The 25,918-nt window shown below is 38.5% G+C and overlaps 2 protein-coding genes across 2 annotated transcripts in view; both read left to right on the forward strand.

The window, feature by feature from the left end:
- Positions 1-10,522: 10,522 nt before the first annotated feature.
- LOC143710446 (cell adhesion molecule CEACAM6-like) overlaps positions 10,523-25,918 on the forward strand; it is a 60,387-nt gene continuing 44,991 nt past the window's right edge. Inside the window, exons 1-3 of the mRNA XM_077201409.1 lie at positions 10,523-10,583; positions 15,507-15,845; positions 15,944-16,192. Coding sequence (XP_077057524.1) covers positions 10,523-10,583; positions 15,507-15,845; positions 15,944-16,192 — 649 coding nt within the window. The remainder of the gene's footprint in view (positions 10,584-15,506; positions 15,846-15,943; positions 16,193-25,918) is intronic.
- On the forward strand, positions 22,095-23,706 carry LOC143710491 (uncharacterized). Its single transcript, XM_077201436.1, has 3 exons — positions 22,095-22,446; positions 22,521-23,446; positions 23,482-23,706. The coding sequence occupies exons 1-3, from the start codon at positions 22,284-22,286 to the stop codon at positions 23,704-23,706; spliced, it is 1,314 nt and encodes a 437-aa protein (XP_077057551.1). The 5' UTR covers positions 22,095-22,283.

Genomic DNA, 25,918 nt, shown 5'->3' on the forward strand with positions numbered 1-25,918 from the left:
CTGTAGACGTCAGAAATAAATAAATAGTTTTTTTTATAATAAATTGGTTATTAATAACAAGTGAAAGCAGCATTTGAAAAAGACATTGCAAAAGAGGCATGATGTGATTGGCTGCCAAAAAAAAAACACCAGTTAATCTTTATTTTTTTATGAATTAAGATTTTATGTATTTATTGTAATGTATGGTTTTATTTATTTTAGAGCTTTTTATAGGATGCCATATAAAATATACTTATAATTATTTTCATAAACACAAACTGCCCTCCAGTGCTATTCTATCCAGTTACATTTTAACACACATTGCATTAAAACATAACACACATTGACACAACATGTGTCAAAATCAGGCTTGTGCACAATTCAGAATCGAATAGAGAATGACTCCTGATTTCCAATTCAATTCTTGAATTTGAATTGAATTTGAATTGAAGTCAAAAACAGGATCTAGAATTACAATTCGAATTTGAATTAAAGGAAGCGGAATTGCAATTCAAAACAAATTCTAAGAAATTCATATAGATATTTTAAGTGAAGTTTTTAACAATGAAGCTTTACAGTATATGTCAGATATGATTGCATTACATATTCTATAAGTTATATTAGTTTGAATTACTTGAACAGATTACATTAACAGGAAATATTTTCCCCCAGCAATGAATGTTAAAAGCTCTACACAGCAAAATCCCCAGTGTTAAATTAAAACTGCTCAGTGTTTATATGAGTCCACACTCTCAGAGTGTTATAGTAACACTGAACCAGTGTTGAAGTGAATGACATAATTAAGTGCTTAATTGAGTGATGATTGAGTATTATTGAAGACACTTGATGTTAACAAGCAGAATCACCGAAGGAGAAAATTAATGTAAAATGGTCACCATTATGGTGATTGGTGTTTAGTTTAGTTGGGCTCTTGACCCTTACATTATTAACTTTAGATTTTGATTGGCTGCTGTAATTCAATTTCAACAGCCAGTTGAACATAAAAAGGTGTTCTGATGGTGTTGGTTGTGTTTTAACATGATCGTTATTTGACCTGAATCACTGAACTCATTGAGAGCATCATTTCTGAGTTAAGTGTACCCTATGGATTATAGCAGCGCTATCGTTGTTGAGCGTACCATTTATAGCTTTTTCAATGAAATCCATAGGATCAAATCAATTACAAAAAAAAATCTTCTTTAGAAGTATTTCAGGTATGCACACACAAACATGAATAATTAGCGTATGAATCTCAGCAATGGTGACAAACAGATAATACCTCTGAAATTCATGCAGCAATGCATGATGGGAGCCATGAATGAGTTTTGATTGGTGGCACCCAGAATGCACTGCAACATGCTTTATAACTGCCACCATTGTTGAGATTCACAGGCTAATTCTTAATGTCTGTGTAAAAAAAAAATTATATATGAACAACATGAATAAGTTATACAGATTGTGTTGTAAAAGTTAAAAATATTATGATGCACAGAGACAAGCTGATACAACTATAACTCAGGTGCAACAGTCAAACAAAATCTTAACTTAATGACTTAAGGGTCAAGAGCCCAACTAAAGCAAACACTGATCACCATAATGGTAATATGCCAATTACCGTTTTTTTCCTTCAGTGACTCTAGTTGTAAACATCAAGTGTCATCAGTAATGCTCAATCATCACTCAATTAAGCACTTAAAGGCCATGTTGCAGGTTAACCACCACTGTCGATTAATAGGTACATAAATCACTCAAGATATGTATATCATTTTTAAAATGTCTCAAAAGTGGTCTTAAAGACCAGTTTTTTTTACGTTTTTGGTATTAACGTTTTTTTTTACGCAATTCGGTGATGACGTCACGTTGGGGAGAAGTGGAGGAAAGGTAGCCTCAGCCTAGTATTAGAACTATGGCGACTGACTGGGATGAGGAAGAGGTGGCAAGAGCCAACATGTATAATTTCGAACCTGCCAGACGTGAGAGGGCAAATGAGGAATTGCCAAGAACTGATGGCCGTCAAAGCCAATTAAATGCATGGTCCGAGGAGAATGAGCGGAGAGTTGAAGTGTCCTGCACAGCAAAATCCCCAGAGTTAAATTAACTCTGCTCAGAGAACATTTGGTCCCTCTCTACAGAGAGTTAAAAGAACTCTGAATAGGAGTTAAATTTAATGCGATACTTAAGTGATTAATTAAGTGATGATTGGGCATTAATGATGAACACCTGAAGTCAACAAGCAGAAGCACTGAAGGAAAGACAAACAACAAGAACAGAAAAAAGAGAAACACAAGAACTACAACTGACTTCTAGCCACAGCCTTAGATTAAATCAAATTAAGACAAAAGACATTCCATCTCTAAAGATCTCAGCAGAGAAGGATTATACAACTCGCTTCACTTATTACTAACCATACTGACTTTATTTCTGTCAGACGTCTACAGAAGTTCTTATTGAGAATTAACTGAGGTTTAGACGTTGACGACTTATTGAAAATGGTTGGTCACCATTATGGTGACGAGTGTTTCATTTAGTTGGGCAGTTTGACTCTTAGCTTTTTTCTTATGAGTTTGTGGTTTTTGTAACATCTTTTACCAAAACACGTAATGTGTTGCAAAGAAAGCCAGAAGCAAAGATGATAAGGTGATTTAGTTTTCAACAACAAAAAGTTGACTGATGCATTTCATCTCATCACTGTCCAAAAGTGGTCATTTGGTGGTAATAGATTATATTCACCAACAATACTCTCTTGCCACAGATAAGATTTTTTAAATGGGGGGATTTCTTTATTTAAGACATAGACATCAAGAATCAGCATATGAATCTCAACAATGGTGACATGTTTCATGCCGCAATGCATCCTGGGAGCCATGAGTTTTATACTATTGTGGCTCCCAGCATGCATTGCGGCATGAAGCATGTTACCATTGTTGAGATTCATATGCTGATTATTGATGTCTGTGTCTAAAAAAAAAAATCCCCATAGTGTATTTTAAAAACAAAATTTGGAATGTCCGATCTGTGGCTAGAGAGTATTGTTAGTGAATATAATCTATTAACATCAAATAACCGCTTTCGGAAAGTGATAATATAAGTGCATTATTAAATTTTTTGCTGTTGAAAACTATATCACCTGATCATCTATGATTCTCGCTTTCTTTGTAACAAATTACTTGTTTTGGTAAAACTGTTACAAAAACCACAAACTTGCAAAAAAGATAAGAGTTAAACTGCCCAACTAAAGGTAACAATCATCACTATAATGGTGATCAAATATTTTCAGTAAATCGTCAACATCTAAACCTCAGTTAATTCTCAATAAAACCTTCTGTAGACGTCTGACAGAAATAAAGTAAATCTGGTTAGTAATAAGTGAAGCTGGTAATGCTGTTTGTGGAGTTAATCCTCCTCTGCTGAGATCTTCACAGATTTAATGTATTTTATCTTAATTTGATTTCATTTAAGGCTGTGGCTAGAAGTCAGTTGTAGTTCTTGTGTTTCTCTTGTTGTTTCTCTTTCCTTCTGTGATTATGCTTGTTGACAGCAGGTGTTCATCGGTAATGCCCAATCATTAATTAATTAATCAATTAAGTATCTCATTAACTTTAACTCTGATTCAGAGTTATTTTAACTCTCTGTAGAGAGGGACCAAATGTTCTCTGAGCAGTGTTAATTTAACTCTGGGGATTTTGCTGTGTGGTGAGTTGCTATCATTTACCAACGCAGCAATGAGCACTGGAGCTAGTCTACGAGCAGCAGTGCACAAAAACAACCTAATATATATATATATATATATATATATATATATATATATATATATATATATATATATATATATATATATATATATATTTTTTTTTTTACTGTCTTTTTTTACTGTTCTTAGTTTTTACGAGTGAAAAATCAACGTTTTCTTTATATCTAACTGTTAGTGGCAGTGATCATGACGTTAGTTCAGATAAGTACCGGTAACCTTTGTCATAGCGTCGTAGTACTGGTAAACTTTGTCTTTGTCATCTAGAAATAGAAGGCATCATGCTAGCTGTATGGGCGTTTCTAAGCGTTTATCTCTTTCTCTGGAGAAAATGTTGTTGCAAACGTAGCCGCCGCGTGTCTGTCGCTGCGTTTGGCAGGTGCTTGTGTGGGCGGTATAGAGAGAGATAGGCAGACAGCCAGATAGCATAATGTTAGCATAGATAGCTAGCAGCTAGATAGATAGATAAATAGACAGAAATATATAGTAGGTAGATTGACAACGTAGAGTTGGTCGCACGTCAGAGGCGCCCGCGCCATTGGATGTGCAGTTGCCGCATATATTAGCCCATCTATCTATAGATATATCTGTCTGTCTATCTATATATCTAGTCTATCTATTTACCTATATCTATGTATTTATCTATTGATCTATAATCTGCGCTATCTGAATACTCTCGTCTACTACTCGTCTCTCTAGTCACTCTCAATGCTCTCAAGGCGGGCTTTGGTAAATTCTCTCCCCAAGGTGACGTAATGCAATGCATTGTGGGCCAAAGGAGAATCGTTGCAAACCGCTGTATGATAGTACCTACTTTTTCGTATTATATTCCGTTTTGTGATACCCAACAACATATAATACAATGGATAACAGTTTATTACCAACAAGCAAATTGCACAAATTCGTTAAAAAATTAACCCTGCAACATGGCCTTTAATTATCTCATTAACTTCAACACTTGTTCAGTGTTACTATAACACTCTGAGAGTGTGGACTCATATAAACACTGAGCAGTGTTAATTTAACACTGGGGATTTTGCTGTATAGTCACAGAACAAATAATTAAGTTTGATTTATTGTAATTGTAATTTTGTGGAGCATGATAGAACATGACTCCATTTCCCAGAATTACTTTAGTAAATCTTTAGAAAAAAAACTACAATTTGAGGTGGACATTTGTATATATATATATATATATATATATATATATATATATATATATATATATATATATATATATATATATATATATATTAGAACAAAATGTATGCAGGGTTCCCACAGAACAAAATTATGTCCAAAAGATGTCTTTTCAACGTCTTTGTCACAAAAGTCGTACATTGAAAAGACGTTCACTGAGGAGCCAGAATGAAAGTTTTTATGACTTTCATGGACCCTCTTCGTACAATGTTAAAAACTAGTTCAAATGTGGCCATTGTGGACATACTTTCAACATCATTTATGGTCTCAATTATATATAATTTATACTGTTTCTGGACCAAATAGGCTAAACAGTCTCAGGATGCATTAAATTAAAACTAATGTTTATTTCAAAGTAATTGCAAAGCAACTCACAGACAGTTTGTGTTTGTCAGACATCTACAGAAGATATTAGTGAGAATTAACAGAGGTTTAGATGTTGCTATTTGTTTCATTTGAAGTCACCATTGTGTTGATTGGCGTTGGCTTTAGTTGGGCTCTTGGTCCCCTCTTTTATTTTTGTTGTTAATTTTTCTTTGGCTGTAACTGTGAGTTTGTAAAACACAATTGTCACAGAAAAGCCATGAAAAAGTGAGATTATGCATGCTATAATAATCACAAATTGAGTATCTAATGTAGTGTTTAAAATGTTTTGTTTATATTCAGTATTAATAACCGTCAAGCTTGTAAATCTGCAAGATTGGCAACAATAGCGTCAAACTGATCAGTTTCTTGAAAGTTTATAATAATCATGATTTTTTGAGCAGAAGTGTCATGTAGTCACACACAAACATCAAGATTTTGGATATGAATCATAACAACGGTGACAATTAAAATAAAAAAGCTTGGGAATCAAGGATGGGTTTTGTATAGGGCTGGGCGATATATCGCACGATATTGTTATGCGCATCTCGTCAGTAAAGCCGGTTCCTTGTATAGTAGTAAATCGCCTTCACCTGCTTTCAGATGGAGCGGCATTTACTACACAGCACAAACTCCAGTGTTAAATTAACACTCAAGAGTGTTAAAGTTAATGAGATAATTAAGTGATTAATTTAGTGATGTTTGAGCATTATTGAAGACACCTGATGTTAACAAGCAGAATCACTGAAGGAGAAAATCACAAATTGTAAGCCACCGTTATGGCGATAAGTGTTTGCTTTAGTTGGGCTCTCAACCTTTATACATTCACTTTAAATTTGTTTGTCTGCTGTTTTTTATTTATAACAGTCAAATGAACAACATAAAGTGTGATCTTATAGTGTTGGTTGTGTTCTGGCATAATCATGCTGCAATCTGAAAATGAATATTATTGAGATAGTTTGGTTTAACTTGTTGGCAACAACTTTTTGATTCTACAGCATATCTGAATATAGGTATATTTCTTATATTCCAAAATATTTAATAAACATTGCTCTGATCAAAACACATTCAAAGAACTTTATTTAGTAACAAAGACATCAATAATCAGCCTGTGAATCTCAACAATGGTGACAATAATAAAGCATGTTGCAGTGGCTGCCACCAATCACAACTCATTAATGGCTCCCATCATGCATTGCGATATGAATAAATTATGATCTGAATTTTCTATGTAATTTACTTTTCCTAATTGAATATTCTGCTCGTCACCATTGTTGAGATGCATAGACTGAATCTTGAAGTCTGTGAGTGCCTATAAGGAAGATTTTTTTTTAAGAAACAAATTTTAAGAAATCCTTTTTATTATAGCTAAAATTCTGGATATTTATTCAGAATCACAGTTATGCTGTAACCAACAACATAAATCAAAATCATAAAGTTCAAATGATGATTGTCAAAATATAACCAACACCATCAGATCACTTTTTTCTTTGTTCATCTGGCAGTTATAACTCAGATACAGCAGCCAAACAAAATCTAAAGTTAATAATATAAGGGTCAAGAGCCCAAGTAAAGCAACCAATGATTGCAATAACGGTGGCTTACGATTTGAGATTTTCTCCTTCAGTGATTCTGCTTGTTAACATCAGGTGTCTTCATCAATGCTCAATCATCACTAAATTAATCACTTAATTATCTCATCAACTTCAACACTCTTGAGTGGACTCATATACACTCCCAGGAGTGTTAATTTAACACTGGAGTTTTTGCTGTGTACAAAGAGCCGTAGTTAACTGACAAGCTGAGCCATATCGCATTAATTATCGCTGGCGATAGGTCCGCGATATTAATGCGATATGGCTCAGCTTGTCAGTTAACTACGGCTCTTTGTAGTAAATGCCGCTCCATCTGAAAGCAGGTGAAGGCGATTTACTACTAATCAAGGAACCGGCTTTACTGACGAGATGCGCATAACAATATCGTGCGATATATCGCCCAGCCCAAGTTTTGTACTATGAAAGCTACCCATCATGCATTGCAGCATGAAGCTTTTTTTATTGCCACCATTGTTGTGAATCATAATTATTGATGTCTGTGTGTGACGACATGACACACTTGTTCTAAACATTGTGTGCACATCTCTTTTATATAATTCTAAAAAAAAATATTTTAATGCTATTGGTGCCAATATTGCAGTTCCACGACGTGGCCAGCTATAAATGAATTAACATAAACATAATAAAGCTATAAACATCAATCAGCTATAAACATTTGACAGCATTAGATGCTTGTTTTTCAAAGACTTATTTAACATCAGCAACAAGCTGAAAATAGCTGATGAATAGCTGAAGTAATCATTAGGGCATCAAAATGGGTAGTAGGAGGAGAGCGCTTGGCTTCTGGGATGCGACTACCACCAATCAGAGCATACATGGATGACATGAAAACCATTACTACAACAGTAGCCTGCACTAATCGGTTATTGGTATATGTATATCGGTTATATGTACGCAGCGGTTGCTCTTCGGGCAGCCAGAGGTAGGTCGCGGAACAAACACTTGTAAGGAATTCACACCGCAGTTCCTCTTCAGACAGCCAGGGGTAAGTAATGGAGCAGACGCTTATCAGGAATGCACACGGCAGTTCCTCTTCAGACAGCCAGGGGTAAGTGATGGAGCAGAAACTGGAAAGGAATTTACACGACAGTTCCTCTTCGGGCAGCCAGAGGTAAGTAATGGAGCAGACACTGGAAAGGAATTCACACGACAGTTCCTCTTCGGACGGCCAGAGGTAAGTAATGGAGCAGACACTTATCAGGGGTCTTCTTCAGTGTGAAAGCTCAATGGGCAGATAATGCTTCCTCTTTGGATCAGGAGAATCAAACAGCAGTGCATGAATATTCAACAAATCCTCCTCAAGTCAACAATAGTCAAGTACTCACGACAGGAGTCTTCTTCAGTGTGGAAAGCTCAATGAGCAGATAATGCTTATTATATTGCTGTTATGTGCATTGTTATGCGCATAACATAGCAATTGTTATGCGCATATTGTTATGCACATCTCGTCAGTAAAGCCGGTTCCTTGAATAGTAATAAATCGCCTTCACCTGCTTTCAGATGGAGCGGCATTTACTACAAAGAGCCGTAGTTAACTGACAAGCTGAGCCATATCGCATCAATATCGCGGACGTATCACCAGCGATAATTAATGCGATATGGCTCAGCTTGTCAGTTAACTACGGCTCTTTGTACACAGCAAAAACTCCAGTGTTAAATTAACACTCCCGCGAGTGTATATGAGTCCACACTCAAGAGTGTTTAAGTTAAGGACCGATTCCAGACCTTGGGGACCTGCGGAAGCAGTGGACTGAGTCTGGAGTAGAAACATCCAGAGCCACCGTGCACAAGTGTGTGCAGGAAATGGGCTACAGGTGCCACATTCCCCAGGTCAAGCCACTTTTGAACCAGAAACAGCGGCAGAAGCGCCTGACCTGGGCTACAGAGAAGCAGCACTGGACTATTACTCAGTGGTCCAAAGTACTTTTTTCGGATGAAAGCAAATGTTGCATGTCATTCGGAAATCAAGGTGCCAGAGTCTGGAGGAAGACTGGGGAGAAGGAAATGCCAAAATGCCTGAAGTCCAGTGTCAAGTACCCACAGTCAGTGATGGTCTGGGGTGCCATGTCAGCTGCTGGTGTTGGTCCACTGTGTTTTATCAAGGGCAGGGTCAATGGAGCTAGCTATCAGGAGATTTTGGAGCACTTCATGCTTCCATCTGATTTCATTTTTCAGCACGACCTGGCACCTGCTCACAGTGCCAAAACCACTGGTAAATGGTTTACTGACCATGGTATTACTGTGCTCAATTGGCCTGCCAACTCTCCTGACCTGAACCCCATAGAGAATCTGTGGGATATTGTGAAGAGAAAGTTGAGAGACGCAAGACCCAACACTCTGGATGAGCTTAAGGCCGCTATCGAAGCATCCTGGGCCTCCATAACACCTCAGCAGTGCCACAGGCTGATTGCCTCCATGCCACGCCGCATTGAAGCAGTCATTTCTGCAAAAGGATTCCCGACCAAGTATTGAGTGCATAACTGAACATAATTATTTGAAGGTTGACTTTTTTGTATTAAAAACACTTCTTTTATTGGTTGGATGAAATATGCTAATTTTTTGAGATAGGAATTTTGGGTTTTCATGAGCTGTATGCCAAAATCATTAGTATTAAAACAATAAAACACCTGAAATATTTCAGTTGGTGTGCAATGAATCTAAAATATATGAAAGTTTAATTTGTATCATTACATTATGGAAAATAATGAACTTTATCACAATATGCAAATTTTTTGAGAAGGACCTTTATAGTTCTGCAGTCTGACACATCTCGTCTCATATGTGCTCGTTCAATCCCTCAAACTGCCACCAGAGGTCACCATCTCCTGTGACTGACATTAACCTTGATGAGCCTCACCTGTCAATCACTATCATTCATCTTCACAATTATCCATCTTCAACTTACTGAAAAAGATCATTATTTTTCTTTAGTTAGTTTTAGTTCAGTAATATTGTTCTCTTGTTGAGGGAGGGACAGTGATATTTCCGTCGCTTGGTGTTCGTTAATAAACAGTGTTAAACCACCCAAAGTCCTTCACAGTAAAGCTAAAAGTGCTTGTGTTAAAACAGTCAGTCATTTGGTTGCTGTTGATCTGATGAGCTTCAACACGGTAAGACAAACACACTCTTGCTTAAATAAAACTGATGATTATTGCTCATATAACATGCGTGTCTTTACATGAGAAAAGTTAAGAATAGGGTGATTTATACTTGTTTAAGTGATGATTATATTAATACAAGTATTCATTTTTTCAATGAGTTTACTGTTTCTGCCTTAAATTACTACATTGTTTAAAGTAATACATTTTTAGCTGAGATTTTGTATATGTACATTTCTGAAATACATAACTTAGACAGTTACATCTGATAACAGATCACTCTAAATTGTAATGTGGACTCGTGTATTTCCTGTAAAGCTGCTTTGAAATGATGTGTATTGTGAAAAGCGGTATAGAAATAAATGTGAATTGAATTGAATGCTGTATTATAGATATATGTTATGTGATGATTATATTAATGCTGTATTTTATGCTGATGATTATATTACGCTGATGATTATATTAATGCTGTATTTTATGCTGATGATTATATTAATGCTGTATTATAGATATATTTTATGCTGATGTCGGTCAGAATGGCTCCTCCTCTTCCTCTGATCTTTCTGCTCATGATTCATGGTGAGTCTCTCTTACATTCACATTAGAAACTCTCTGATGTTTTATTTAAGGCGTCATGAGCGGCTGATCTGCACTTTCTTCTGTCCTGTACTCACATATTTCTCTCTGAATCAGGAAGTTTGTGTTGAACATGTCAAACGCTTGTCCCTTTTAGAAATGTCCAATAGTCTTTTGCTACTTGCTAGTCAGTGTCACATGTTCTAGGGGGAGGGACTTTCTCATTGTTCAGAGCATTTGATTGGACAAAAATCACTGTAGCAGCAGATCATGAATATTTTTGGCTCATGTTCTTGGAAGTGAATGTGTGTGTTAAATATGTATCATGTCAAAGGAGTTCACTAGCATAAATGAGCTCTGAGCTGATAGATAAGAACTAAACGCCACAAAACTAATATTTTGATGTCATTGGGTATTTAATAAATCAACTTTGATTATTTGATTTGTCTTATTTTTCGTATTTCATTATTTGAGAGTGTATCATGTTGTTTTTGGCTGATTTCTTAGTTCTCTCTTCACTCCTCTGTCTCTGTACATTTACTTCTGCTTTTGTGCAACACCCTCCATCAAAGCTCATCAAATTTTTTTTAAAATGTTTACATGGTACAATGACTGGTAGGCAACTGTTTTTTTTATTTATTTTTTTATTGCTTGACACAAATTTCACAATTTCAATTCTTTCAATCTCTTTCACGAATTCATTTCTTGTGATTTGATTCCGATCTTGATTCAATATCAATCAATTTGGATATATATTAGGTACACTGTAAAAACAGGTGCACCTGAGACACATCTCTCTGTAGGCAAGGGTGTGGTTAGCACAACTTCCAATAGGAAACTTCAACTGTTGCCACCGTCCAGCCTGAAGAGGGCAGCACTCAGACGTTTTACACCATATATTGTAGAATTAAAACACTTTATACTCAAATGTCAAAAAATTTACTCGAATCAATGAACAGCATTTATGAAGCTCCATTCTTACATATCATTAACTAAAAAAAGTTGTTTTAGTGTTTAGTTACCTTTTGTAAGAGAAACAGTTATTTCACATATATTTCCTGAATATTTTACTAAAAAACATGCGTTTCAAAGTAAAAACTTCACTTGGATGTAATTGTAAATGTTAAGTTTTTCTCAAATAAAAACACTACACTGTAAAAAAAAATCCTCATTTTATAGAAAATAACTGATTTTTTGATGATCATTTTCTTTCATTTTAACTTATACTCAAAACACAAATAATACAAATAATATCTGCAAAATAAAAATTACAGTAAAACTACATAATAAAAAAACAGTAAAACTACATGCGTGATTTACTGTAACTGTTAAATGTTAAATAAAGCACTGTCTGTCAAATAAAGCAATACACAGCATTTCATCAGTGTTTCTCTGCTCATCCTGGACTGAAACACAGACTCTACACTTCAACACAATGGTGACACACAAAACAGACAATACAGAAACACTGGTAACACTTTACAATACGGGTGCACTAATAAGCATTAATTCATACTTAACTAATGCACAGATAATCATGAGTTAATGTATGACTCACGAAGAACTAAACCATTAATTAATTATTACTGCATCAGCAACTAATAAAGAGTCTATATGATTAATAGATTAAGTAATACATGAATTGCTATTAATTTAACGTGTAATCATGTATTAATTCCTTAATAACATATTTTTTTAACTAATAGTGTAAATTAATGTGTTAATTACCACAATTAGTCAACGCTATGCACTTCAACTTCCAGTTGTCTGCTTTAATTAATCATTAGCTAATGATTTGCAAATATATCATTATGTTATGACTTTACTTGTTGAGGCACATAAGCATAAGCAGACAACTGGAAGTTGAAGTGCATAGCTTTGACTAATTGTGGTAATTAACACATTAATTTACACTATTAGTTAATAAAATATGTTATTAAGGAATTAATACATGATGACACGTTTAATTAATAGCAATTAATGTATTACTTGATCTATTAATCATGTAGACTCTTTATTAGTTGCTGATGCAGTAATAATTAATTAATGGTTTAGTTCTTCATGAATCATGCATTAACTCATGATTATCTGTGCATTAGTTAAGTATGAATTAATGCTTATTAGTGCACCCGTAATGTAAAGTGTTACCGAAACACTTTACATCCCAACCGAACATGAAACACTAACAGATCTCTCAAGATCTCTGAGTCTTCACTTATTACAATTCAGACTTCATTTCTTTCATACTAACATTCTTATCGAGAATTAATAGAGGTTTAGAAGTTGATGTTTTATTGAAAATAATAAAGTTTGATGTCACCATTATGGAAATCAGTGTTTGCTTTAGTCGGCCTCTCGACCCTTTAGGTTTTAACTTTACTTTTTCTCTGGTTGCTGTAACTGTGTGTCTCTGATACATGTGAGTTATTGTAGGAAACCAAGAGAAACTCAGATCAGAAGATCTTGATCACTTATTAGAGATAAATGTCATCATGTAGTTGACTATGTAGTTTATTGATACCACTTGAAGCGTAATATCTGATTAAATCCTTAAAATTTTGGTGTTAATTTTGCATGCTAATACTGATATAGAAGATCATGCAGTGCTGTGATACTCAGATTTTATGGAGTCATTATACAGAAAAGGTTTTGACAGGATCATACAGACATCAATAATAAGCGTATGAATCGCAACAATGGTGACAATGAATAATAATTCTGATCAACTCTGAACTATTTTAAAGTCACAAAAAGGCTTTGTTGATTGTCACCATTGTTGAGATTGAAATGTTGATTCTTGATGTCTCTATACTCCTAAAAAAACACCCAGCTCAAAACAATTTTTACAATGAATATTTTTTTTAATTTCAGATTGTTATAATACTGATGCCACAATATTTCAAAGGTCAAGTTTATAACATTAATAATAGATTTTGTATAAAAAAAATTCCATCTATATATGTAATGAAATCTCAGCTAATTTATTCAGAGATTTGACTGCAATATCAATGAATCAGGTCACCATATGATGACTATAAAATTATCAATAAATGACCATCATCAAATGATATTTTCTCTTGCATTTTTTGCCATAACAAATATAAATCAAAAACACAGTTAAAGCAGCCAGAGAAAAACTGATGTTAAAAACTCAAGGGTCATGAGCCCAACTAAAGCACACACTGATCTCAATCATGGTGACATCACATTTCTGTTCAAGTTTTTCGCACTTTATTTAAATTAGATTATTTTACTTTAATTTATATGTTTTTTGTTTGGCAGCCATAGCTGCCAGTCACTTGACCTTTTTTTACGATTTGTTTTTTACAATGAAGGTATTTGATCATAATAATGCACCAAATACCTGTGAAATAACAGTGTTTTTCAGTTTATTTAATTTAGGATGTTTTACTTTAATATTACAGTTTTTTGGGGGGCTGCCAGTCATTTGACCATTTTATCATTTAACTGTTTTGTTACTGTTTAATTACAGATTATATTTGTAATTGTACATACATTTTTATGTAATTTAAGAAAACAGAAAAAATACTGTATGAAAAATACAATCAATTTTCTGTATAAAAATGTGAATTACTGGAATTTGTCATCATTAATGTCACAATACCTATAAAATAACAGCTGAATTTTTATTTTACAGATATTATTTGTAATTTTACAGTGTTTTGAGTACAAGTTAAAATTACAGAAAATGATCAGCAAAAAATCAGTTATTTTTTGTAAAATTAGGATTATTTTACAGTGTAGTGTTTTTAATTTAAGAAAAACTTAACATTTACAATTACATCCAAGTGAAGTTTTTACTTTGAAATAAACTAATTAAATAGATGTAATTAATTTCTCTCAAATTATTTTTTTGATTTGGCTGAAACTATACATTTTGACTTGATGTTAATCAAAATTTTGCATTGGTTCAAATATTTTTTTTTCATTTTGGAAAAAACTAATATTTTCAGTTTCAATAAAATAAATTGAATTTTTACTTTGAAAAAAACTAATAAAATTGATGTAATTTTGTTTCAAGTTATTAGATTAGTTTTTTTCAAGTTGAATTATTACTCAGAAGAAACTTTCAATTTTTATTATAACAAAGTCAATATATTTAGGTCAATATTATAATGCGTCAATAAAAAGGCCAACAATTTGAGATGACAATTTTAACCAGTTCATATTTCTTAAACTTAATCTTAAACACCCTGACGTCTGCAAAGTAGTTCCCGGTTCTTTGACGTAATGTTAATTTCCTCAAAAACAGAAATGTTGTCACCAAGAAAAACACATTCGAGCTCTTAATTGTTTAATTGAGTTTTCTCGCAGACTCGCACATGGAGATGGTCCTTTGCTTGCGAAGCGAGGTAATGACGGACAGCAGAAATCTTCAACGACTGAGATGTACCGAGACGCAATGACGTCACATGATCATATGACAACCCAAAACTTTGGTTTAACCTTAAACTACCATTCAAGTAAAAGTAATGTTTTAAAAATTGTCTAGAGGGCGTAACACTTACTTTGAGGCAAAGTGAAAACAGAAGGTATAAACTGAACATCACAATTTTCCATTGGACCAATGTAAATATATATTTTGAATGAATTGCACTGATGTTTCACTTTTTTCAGTGTGGTTTCAAGAAATGTGTTTTAGCAATTCAGAAAGAAACTGTAATTGAGCATTGCTTGTTGTTTTTGGCTGATTTCTTGGTACTCTCTTCACTCCTCTGTCTTAAAGTAATTCACATTGAGATCATTTATTTATATTTATCACTCCATAGATGCTGAGAAGTTTTGCTTATATTTCCTGTAATGAGACACTGTTTTCAAATAGTAATACAGTATTGTCATGTTTTCATGGCCCAATATAACTCATAAAACTACATGTACAGTTTGAATAATTCTGTGTTTCAGGAGTTTGTAGCCAGTCGGGTTGGAGTGTGAGTTACAGTCCTTCACACATCTGTGCACTAAAGGACTCAACAGTGATAATGAGATGCACTTATAAATACCCTACTGGATATCAGATCGAGAAAGTGTTCTGGACTCATGAAAATAGTGTAGATCCTCAAGATCTGTCTAATGACACTGAATACAGTCCGAGGCTTCAGTATCTGGGAGATAAACAGCAGAACTGCAACATCAGACTGAGTCATGTGACACTGAACGATTCAAACATGTACTATTTCAGATTCATCACTGTTAATCCTGATGGAAAATGGACTGGTAAACCAGGAGTGACTCTTACTGTCACAGGTGACTTTGATGAGGTTTATCTCTTCTTCTGTGCATTATGTTGAATAATAATCAGTGTGTGACAGCAGCACTAGATATAATGTGTGTGTTGTGTTCAGATCTTCAGGTGGAGTCTCCTGAGAGAGTGACAGAGGGAGATTCAGTCAGTCTGACATGTAAAAGCAGCTGCGCTCTGACTGACAGAGCAACATTCATCTGGTACAGAAACTCACAGCCATTAACTGAGAGAAGAGACAGAAACAATGAACTCCTGCTGCAGTCAGTCAGAAGAGAGGATTCAGGCAGATATAGCTGTGCTGTGGACGGACACACTCACATCTCTCCTGCTGTTCAGCTCAATGTCATGTGTGAGTACAGATTCACTTTTTCTCTTTAACCCTCATGCACTGTTCGATTTCTGGTTACAGCCTGTGTGGTCCGGGTCAAATTAAACCTAATTGTATTCAATTCCCCAAAAATCACACTATGAAAAAAACCTTACAATCAGGTACAAATAATTAACTTTTAACTTTTAATATCATTACTTTCCACACATTACAAAGAATAAATATCTGAATTTATGATTTATAAAAAAAAATTAACCACTATTTTTAAGACTGCCCCTCCCCGACACCTGTGGGACACTTGACATTATACATTTATAACAATAATAGTCTACACCTAAAGTAATCTTGACAAACTATATAGCATTTGAAAGCGTTCAGACTGTAGTTAGGAGGATCACTTAATCATATGAATATCGAAGAGTCTATGGTCATATGGTAACCAGAGGAGTCTGGATGCCATCTAGTGGAAAAGTATGGTACTGCGCTAAAAAAAACATACTGAAATTCTTCTCCTTTTTTTTATCAACCAGTTTTTCAGATATTTAGCTTTCATTTTCTTAAAGTTTTAGTTGAAAATGTTTTGTAAAATATAAATTTTATATAAAAATATGTATTTTATATTTTACATTTTCATAAACTTAAACTTCTATGTAGGGCTGACTTCTAATAGTCGAGGATTCGACGATTCGATTCGGAGAGGTCTGATTCGACTATGAACCTCATAGTCGAATAGTAGGGAAGTGTTATGTTACCAATAGTGGTGTGACGGTTATTATATAACATGAGACCGACGGTTAGGCTATAGTTGATCACCGTCATTAGAACTCTATAACCGCCAAAACCGTGCTATTAAAATATTTTTTACAAACATTTTTTTATCATAGAGAATGTTTAAATACTAATATCATCTTACGAGGGAAACGGAGGAGGAGTTAGTGGTGCTTCGGAGGCTGAGTGCTGGAGATGATTCGGGAGAGGTCTTTGCACCTTTACCGATCAGAGCGCGCTGACACGGAATAAAGCCTTGTTTATACCAGACGCGTCCGCACAAGAGCGAAGGTGCACGCGGCAAAAAATGACGCGTTGGGTGCGCAAGACCGGCAAGACCCCATTTCGCTTGGCTGTGTGCACGGCTTTTTTTGTAACAGCGCGCGCCACGGCGCATCCGAGGATGAACAACTTCAAGCCGAATCTGCTCGAGCATGTACGTCTCACCGCACCGGCACGCAGTTTGCGTCTGTACTTTAAGTCTGTGCTCTGAAGTATTTAAGATTTTTAACAAGATTTGTAAAGGGCGCCTATTATGCAAAATTAACTTTTACATGGTGTTTGAACATATATGTGTCGGCAGTGTAGTAGTAGTAGCCTTTATTGTCACTAGTCACAAGTACCAGCGAAATTAGCCATCAACCTGTCCATACAGACATACATACAATATGACAAGGGGGTAGACAGGACAGGAAGACAGAGCATTGAGGAAGAAAATACAGCATAACATGAGGAGAGGTGAGGAGAAAAAAAAGGCAACCCCCAGACTATGCTCCTGTGAGGAGTACAGTTTGGGAACAGTAAAAAAACACCTCAGCAACATTAGCACATAATCAGTACACTCTACAACATGAACACACAAGACTTGCAACAGGGGAGGGGAGAGGGGGGATGGAGGTAACCACAGGCAGGCAGCCATCCGGTCCTGCAGCAATTCTCGCCGCTGGTCACAGACCCGCCTGTCAGACTTGTGGTACAATGCGTTGAAGGCGAGGGATGGAATGGGGGGGTTTGAGTATGTGTAGGCCTGGAGAGTCTGGCATCATAATCTAGGTGCCTCAAGTCCGCAGGATTGTCAAAGCGATACACAGCAAGTTGCCATGGAGACAACCCTGATCATGTCCCAGACAGAGTCAACAATCAGCAGGTGTCTGTGGGGAGTGAGGGAAGGAACGCAAGACAGATTTGCTGCAGTGCTCTTCCGGGAGAGTTGTTGTTCCAACAGCAGCCTTGGCCAAGGCCAGTGATGGATGAGGGGGGCCGAAAGCAGATAAGATTGGGATTGTTTGGTCTTGGGACGAGTAGCCGCATTCCGATTTACACAGCTCCTGGTCCATTTTGGTCTCCGAACCGATCCATTTGCCTTTGCAAAGCTGTCAGCTTCTCCATGATGTTATCCATATAGTGGTCCATAGTCACAGTCTGAGTGCTGACAGCTCTGCCCACTGTTTCAATCATGACGGGCAGCCTTGTGGAGCTTTGGACAGCTGTCGCCGACTTCTTAATTCCTCGATAAACCAGGCCAATGCCTGATCCAATCAGCAGAAACCCTGTTATCATGGTTCCGAATAGGTAGATATCTTCAATGTCCTCCACGGAAAGAGCCGCCAGACACACGACCCGCCACCTCTCCCACGCATCCATCGTGTAGCCAGCTGCGAACGTTCCGGTAGGGCAGTCAGGTTCCCCCGAACCCAAGCTTCTCGTCGAGAAGATGGTGTCAATTGTGTTGAGAGACCAGTTGATCAAATCCATAATTACTTAATTTGGAGAGCAGTCCGGAGAGAGTCTCTCAAAGTACAAGACAGTAGACTACACGAGACGAGAGGAGCAAAGCAGGGGAGGTAAGGGAGAGGAGGGGAAGAAAATGTGACCGCCTTCGTTGAGAGCCAAACGAGAACAGTGTGTGTACACAACCACCCTATAATGATAAAAATCCACCCATTCCTCTTTTTTAATCCCCATAAATCATAAGCAGTGTCTCAGAACAAGCTGTATGCACTGCCTTCTCACACACACCCTGCCAAACTGTGGAGCCAGGGAAGTGTTGCTCTGCACACTCAGACTCCGGGTCGGGTCCCTGTCCTCCACCTCATCACAAACCAGTACAAAGTCCTCCCCTTCGGACTGTCCCTGTCACCCGTGCCTTTCCCTGTTACGGGAGGAGGGTGTTCGCATCCTCAACTATCTCAACGACTGGCTCATCTTGTCCCACTCGCGAGATCAGTTGTGTGAACACAGGGACCTGGTGCTCAGACACCTCAGCCATCTGGGGCTTCAGGTCGATTGGGAAAGAGCAAACTCGACTCCAGTGATATATCAATTGCCTCAAGTTGCTAGCAGTATTCCTTGCTCTCCGCCGGTTTCTGCTGTTGCTGCAAGACAAGCATATACTGGTCCAAACGAACAACACCTCGATATGCGTACATAAACCATCATGGTGATCCACGCTCCCATAGCATGTCACAACTCGCCCACTATCTCCTCCTCTGGAGTCAGAAGTGACTCTGGTCAGTGGTCAGTCCCTGTACTAGACTAGGTACCCGTATGTTGTGATCCTATATGTATATTCTTCCACGGTACGGCCTCTCTGACGGTGAGCCCGTGTCTTTCCCTTGGCAGAGCCACTCTGCCGTCCCTGTCGGTGTTGCTTCCACCCTAGCTAGGTTGGATCCTCCGCTGGGACCTTCATATGAAGCATTGTCCTCTGACCCGTCCATATGTGTAACTCCACATGCTGCCTTCCTACGGGCAGGATTTGGTCTCTGTAGCGTCGCTATCCGATTGGAGTAGGCACGCTTTTCCAGTGTTATCCAATATCCTCACTGCGTGGGAACAAGGAACAGCAGTGATTGACTTCTCTGTGTAAACCCCTGTCCTTCTGTCACCCCAAGAGGCGCTGGAAGACTCAGTGTTTGTCGTTTTTTTCTTAGGGATCCGGATCCCAATTCATCAGTCACTCACGTAACACGTAGTGATGACTGAATGGGAACGTCTAGGTTACTAATGTAACCTGATTTACTAATGTAACCTAAAAGGAGAAGTTATCTCCCGTTGCCACAATCTCTGTGTTCAATGCTAAGCAAACGAGCACCACTACAGGAGAACTGAGAAACGGGGAAAGGAAACGAGGATGCACAAATAAGAAATGAGACGCACCCTATTTGTATATTGGAATATTCTTGATCACTGCAGCGTCACTTCAAAGCATCAACACCTGCACTCAAGGATCTGTCCTTACGTTGTTAAAGTTTGGTTTTTTAAGAAATTCATAAATAATAAAGATAAAGCGATATGCCCTGTTGATATATGCACAAATTAGAAATGAGAAGCACCCTAAGTTTCTTCATGTTCGCATGTGTGCCCGGCTCACCCCTAGTGGTCTTTTGGCATCGCCATGTGTTTGGTATCGCACATTGACTTGTAATTATGTGTTAAAAAAAAACTCGAAACAAATGTAACATTTTTTTTACCTCTCAGTATTTAATAAAAAAAATTTAAAATCTTACAGAACAAAAATGTTTTGTGCGTCAGGGAAAACAGAGGACCCAAGAGCGAATACAGGTAATAACAAAGTCTTTAATAAAGAAATGAACAAAAGGTGCTGAACTGGTATCTCAATAGCTTGGTATAATAAAACAGAAAGTGGTGATGCCCAGGCAGGGTAGCAGTGGTCAGCGGAGATAACTCAGACCCAGAGTAGTTGTTGAGTAGTAGTCGAAGACCACAGGCAGCTAGATGGCTGGGCAGAATACAATAGTAGACGAGACAGAGGGGGGGCTTTTTATTTGTTTTCTTCCTAATTGTCCTTTAAATAGTGGTCAAGAACCCCCCCACCCCAAAACAAAAATGGTTTGGCCACTGATCAAAATTTAATGTTGTCATTTGGTTTGAAGTTCAGTAGGCTAACGTTACGCTCAAAATGTCTGGTCAGCACAAGTCCGGTGCTCAGAAAAGAAAAGAGAAGAAGAAAATAGAGGCCTTCGAGTCGAGATGTCCTAAACAAATATTTTTAAAATGGTGGTGACGGTGAAGCTGGAACTATTAGTAACTTAAAGTCAACGTAAAGCAAGGTAAGAAACAGCGCAGCCTACGTTTATGAGTGTTTTCAAAGACCCGGTACTTCGGTACCAAGCCGGTACTATTTTTTTTTAAACATCACGCCATGGTACCAGGTTTTCTCAAACCCGGTACTTGATGCGTGTACATGCCCGAAGCGCGTGCAGTTGCGTCCTCTTCATAAAAGTGCTGAGACATTGCAACTAGCGGTGCTGCTGATGTGGTGGCTGTAAATCCACTTGTTGATAAGAAAGGAGGAAAGAGCCACATATGGAAATATTTTGGATATTAGCTCATAATAGAGATTAGGATCGTGACGTCAGCGGATTCCAGTAACGCAAGGCATTGTGGGATTTTAGGACACGGAAGTTGCGTGAGAAACGTAGTTGTAGGCTGCGGCGTAGTAGTAGTTTTGGCGGTAGATTGTAAGTGGTGGTATATTTTAGAAAGTAATTATATTTAGAAATACGACAGAATGGTGAACGCATGCTGTATTATAAATTGTCACAAACGTTCTCACGATCGGCGTAGAAAACGTATCATAAATGGAGTACGATTTTTCAGCTTTCCCGCTTGGAAGCAAAGCAATGGAACTCAAGTCGCAGAGTTAACAAAGAGGCGTCACATGGCATGGGTAGCAGTTGTAAGACGGACAAACATCACCTTCAGCAACATTTCCCGACACATGTTCGTGTGTTCACTGCATTTTCACACAGGTAAGTTATCATTACAACACCTTTAACTGTTATGTGGTTACCGCTAGCTGGCCATACAAACTTAATTTCGTAGCTAACGTTATGCAGCCAGCACTCGGTTGTGCAAAGTATGCTAGTTAAACTATTTGCAACCCAACAACTGTACAGGGTAGGGTTGTAACTAGTTTAGCTTAGTTGAGTTTAATTTTATAGCTATGGAGCCAGCTAACTTAGTTGTGCAAATTTAGCTAACAGTAACGTTAGTTAAAACTAGTTAACGTTACAACACAACAACCATAACATTAACTTCAATTACGAAAACTAGTAACTAGCTAACTTCGCAAAACTAAATTTGCAAAACTTAATTTAACTAAAATTAAGCTAACTATAAGGAAGGAATCTCTATAACTGTTACGTTGTGTATCTGTAATCGTTCATCCGATCAACTTTACACTTGAGTGTGAAGTTATTTGGATGAGCAGGTATCCAGACAACTGCAAGCACAGACTAATCAATCGGCCAGTTTTAGACGGGCACTGCACTTGTCAAAGAAATTCTGTTTTGTTTTTTCAGGCAAAGCAGCCTATGAAATGCTGGAGTGTCATCCCGACTGGGTACCGTCATTACACCTTGGCCACACAGAAGTCAAAACAACACACACACAGCGTTTTAACCAGAGGACGAAGAGACAGCAAGCTCTGACAGGGAACAACACTTCACCTGCAACACCACTGGATCCAGCTGGATCCAGAGGTCACAGGTGGATGATGCTGCACCTCCAGATGAAGCTGCACAGAGTTCACAGGTGGATGATGCTGCACCTCCAGATGAAGCTGCACAGAGGTCACAGGTGGATGATGGTGCACCTCCAGATGAAGCTGCACAGAGGTCACAGGTGGATGATGCTGCACCTCCAGATGAAGCTGCACAGAGGTCACAGGTGGATGATGCTGCACCTCCACATGAAGCTGAACAGAGGTCACAGCTGGATGATGCTACACCGGAGGATAACAACAGAGAACAGCAGGAATGCAGTTTTTGTAGCCACAGGCGTGCTGAAATTAACCGCTTGCTGGACGAGAACAGGACACTGAAGGAAGAGCTCTCCCAAAAGAAGATGGATGAGCATTTCTTTAAAGATGATGACGTGAAGGTAAAGTACTACACTGGGCTTCCATGTTTTGCTGTTTTGATGGGCGTGCTGCAGCAGCTTCTTCCTTGCCTGCCACAGACTGTCCGAAAACTTTCGCCTTTTCAGATGCTCCTCCTAACTCTGATGCGCCTGAATCTGCCAATCCAGCACATTGCACACATCTTCTGCATAGACCGAAAGACTGTTTCCACCACGTTCAGAGACACCATAGCTACAATGTTCACACACCTTAGCCCTTTGGTGCACTGGCCTGAGCGACATTGCTTGCAAGGTAGCATGCCACATCAGTTTGTTGAGGCTTTTGGCAATCGTGTTTCAGTTATTGTGGACTGCTTTGAAATTAACATTGAGAGAGCATCAAATCTGAAAGCTAGAGCACAGACATTTTATCACTACAAACACAGGCACACCCTCAAGTATCTTATTGGCATTACACCACAGGGAGCTATCTCTTCCATTTCCAAAGGGTGGGGAGGTCGTGTCAGTGACAAGCATGTGACTGAGAACAGTGGCCTTCTTAATAAATTATTACCCGGAGACTTGGTGTTGGCGGATCGGGGATTTGACATCAGGGACAGCGTCGGATTAATGTGTGCAGGAGTGAAAATCCCTCATTCACAAGAAGACGCTGCCAGTTGGATGCAAAAGATGTGGAGGAGACAAGGCAGATAGCTCACCTCAGGGTCCATGTGGAGAGGGTGATTGGATGTGTACGCAACAAGTACACCATACTAAGTGAGACGATACCTGTGAGCATGGTGCTCCCATGTGAAGACAAGGACATGATTTTCCTTGACAAGATTGTGTCTGTGTGCTGTGCCTTAACTAATATGTGTCCTAGTGTTGTCATGAAAACATGACATAAACCGTATGAACTGCATATGTTGCATACCATGTGTAAATAAATGATGGAACACTACGTCAATTCTAAATGTTTTTATTTGTGTCACACAACATGAACATCACATTACATAAATATGTGTTTCACAGTAACTGTCATGAAACAGAGGGGTCCAGAGATGATAGCAGGTAAATCCTTTAATGAAACATAAGAACACGCCTCACAGGCTGAATAAACAGAAAAAGTCTCTTTCACAAAAGGTAACTGAGTGGCGTTCCGCTGTTAGTTCAAACGAAGACAGATGACCTCAGCCGGATATAACATAAAATAACTTCTACTTATAACAGGACCTGCAGTGTAACTGTTACCAGGTGACGAAGGGCGGAGCCATTATTTCGGTGTTGTTTCCATGGGGAGCTAATTTAATGTAACACCCCGCCGGTTGCCCCAGGAAAAACAGTTCGGCTGGATCCCGCAAACGGGAGAAACGAGCGGCAGCTGCGAGATGGGCGCAGATTGAATCATGGCGTTCACGAGGGGGATCATAAAAGCGGATGGTTGAGTGAAGAAAGTAGGAGAGCTGGAAGGATAGAGCGGGAAGGGGCGATCCACGGCAGAGAAGGAGTCTAAAACGGCGATTCAACCTGGATGGGGAAGGAAAGACAACAGTAACAGAGAAGTGAGCCAGTTAAGTGCCATTGGGAATCCTTATTATCTGACTCAATGCTGGTGTTTTATACAACCGTCTGGCGAGTTTGCCCTGAAGCCTATTGAATTCTGATGATGCCTATTGAAATCTGATGTCTGATGCTGTTGCAGCTTTTAATGTCAGTGGTGTGTGTGTAGTGGATTTCCCGTACAGTTTGGATGTTTCATCAACTCAGGAGGAGGGAGTCGGCTGGGGTAACGAGCGGAGACCTTATTCACTGCGAGTTGGTGTGAGTTGCAGTGCTTAGTGTGAAGTGAACACCTGTTATTATTTGAAGTGATTGATGTATGCACCGGTGTGAGAATTGTCACCTCGTGTCCGTCCGTGTTTCCCAGCCGTTACACTCACTGTCCTGGAGTGCTGAGTCAGAAGTAACCATTTACTGTGTGATGAGTGTGCACTGTACAGGGTTGTAGCTCCAGTCTGTCCAGTGTGAAGAGGATTCGTGAAAGGTTCCTGTATGGCTGTTTGATTCTCCTGTTCCAAACAAGAACCAGCATCTGCCCATTGAGCTTTCTCACACTGAAGCAAAGCCATGCTGTGAGTATTTGAATACTGATGACTTGAAGAGGATTTGTGAAACATTCATGTATTGCTGTTTGATTCTCCTGTTCCAAATAAAAGAACCAGCATCTGCCCATTGAGCTTTCTCACACTGAAGCAAGCCCATGTTGTGAGTATTTTTACTACTGATGATTTGAAGAGAATTTGTGAAGCATTCATGTATTGCTGTTTGATTCTCTTGTTCCAAACAAGAACCAGCATCTGCCCATTGAGCTTTCTCACACTGAAGCAAGCCCATGTTGTGAGTATTTGACTACTGATGACTTGAAGAGGAGTTGTGAAACATTCATGTATTGCTGTTTGATTTTCCTGTTCCAAACAAGAACCAGCATCGGCCCATTGAGTCTTCTCGCACTGAAGAAAGCCCTGCCGTGAGTATTGGAATACTGATGACTTGAAGAGGATTTGTGAAACACTCATGTATTGTCGTTTGATTCCCCTGTTCTAAATAAGAGTATCCAGTCCGTGGAGTGGAATGGCGAGCAAGCAAAGACACCTGAGCGGGTCCAATACTAGCTGGTTGAAGCGAGTACATAAGAGGACACTGGCTCCACTCGGAGATTGTAGAATCTGGTGAATGTGTTCGGTGTCGCCCAGCCTGCAGCTCTGCAGATGTCTGTTAGCAAGGCGCCATGCGCTAGAGCCCAAGAGGACGCCACACTCCGAGTGGAGTGGGCAGTCACACCAAGGGGGCACGGACGACCTTGCTGCTGGTATGCCAAAGCAATGGCGTCCACTATCCAGTGAGACAACCTTTGCTTGGAGAGAGCCTTTCCCTTCAGCTTCCCACCATAACAGACAAAGAGCTGGTTTGAGGTCCAGAAACACTGCGTCCTGTCTACATAGGCGCGGAGAGCGCATACTGAACAGAGCAGTGCCAAGGCTGGGTCTGCCTCCTCCAGGGGCAGCGCTTGCAGGTTCACCACCTGGTCCCGGAAGGGAGTGGTAGGAACCTTGG

Source organism: Siphateles boraxobius, unplaced genomic scaffold (genome assembly GCF_051911475.1).
Source record: "Siphateles boraxobius isolate OS27281-9 unplaced genomic scaffold, OSU_SipBor_1 47, whole genome shotgun sequence".
Classification (NCBI taxonomy): Eukaryota; Metazoa; Chordata; class Actinopteri; order Cypriniformes; family Leuciscidae; genus Siphateles; species Siphateles boraxobius.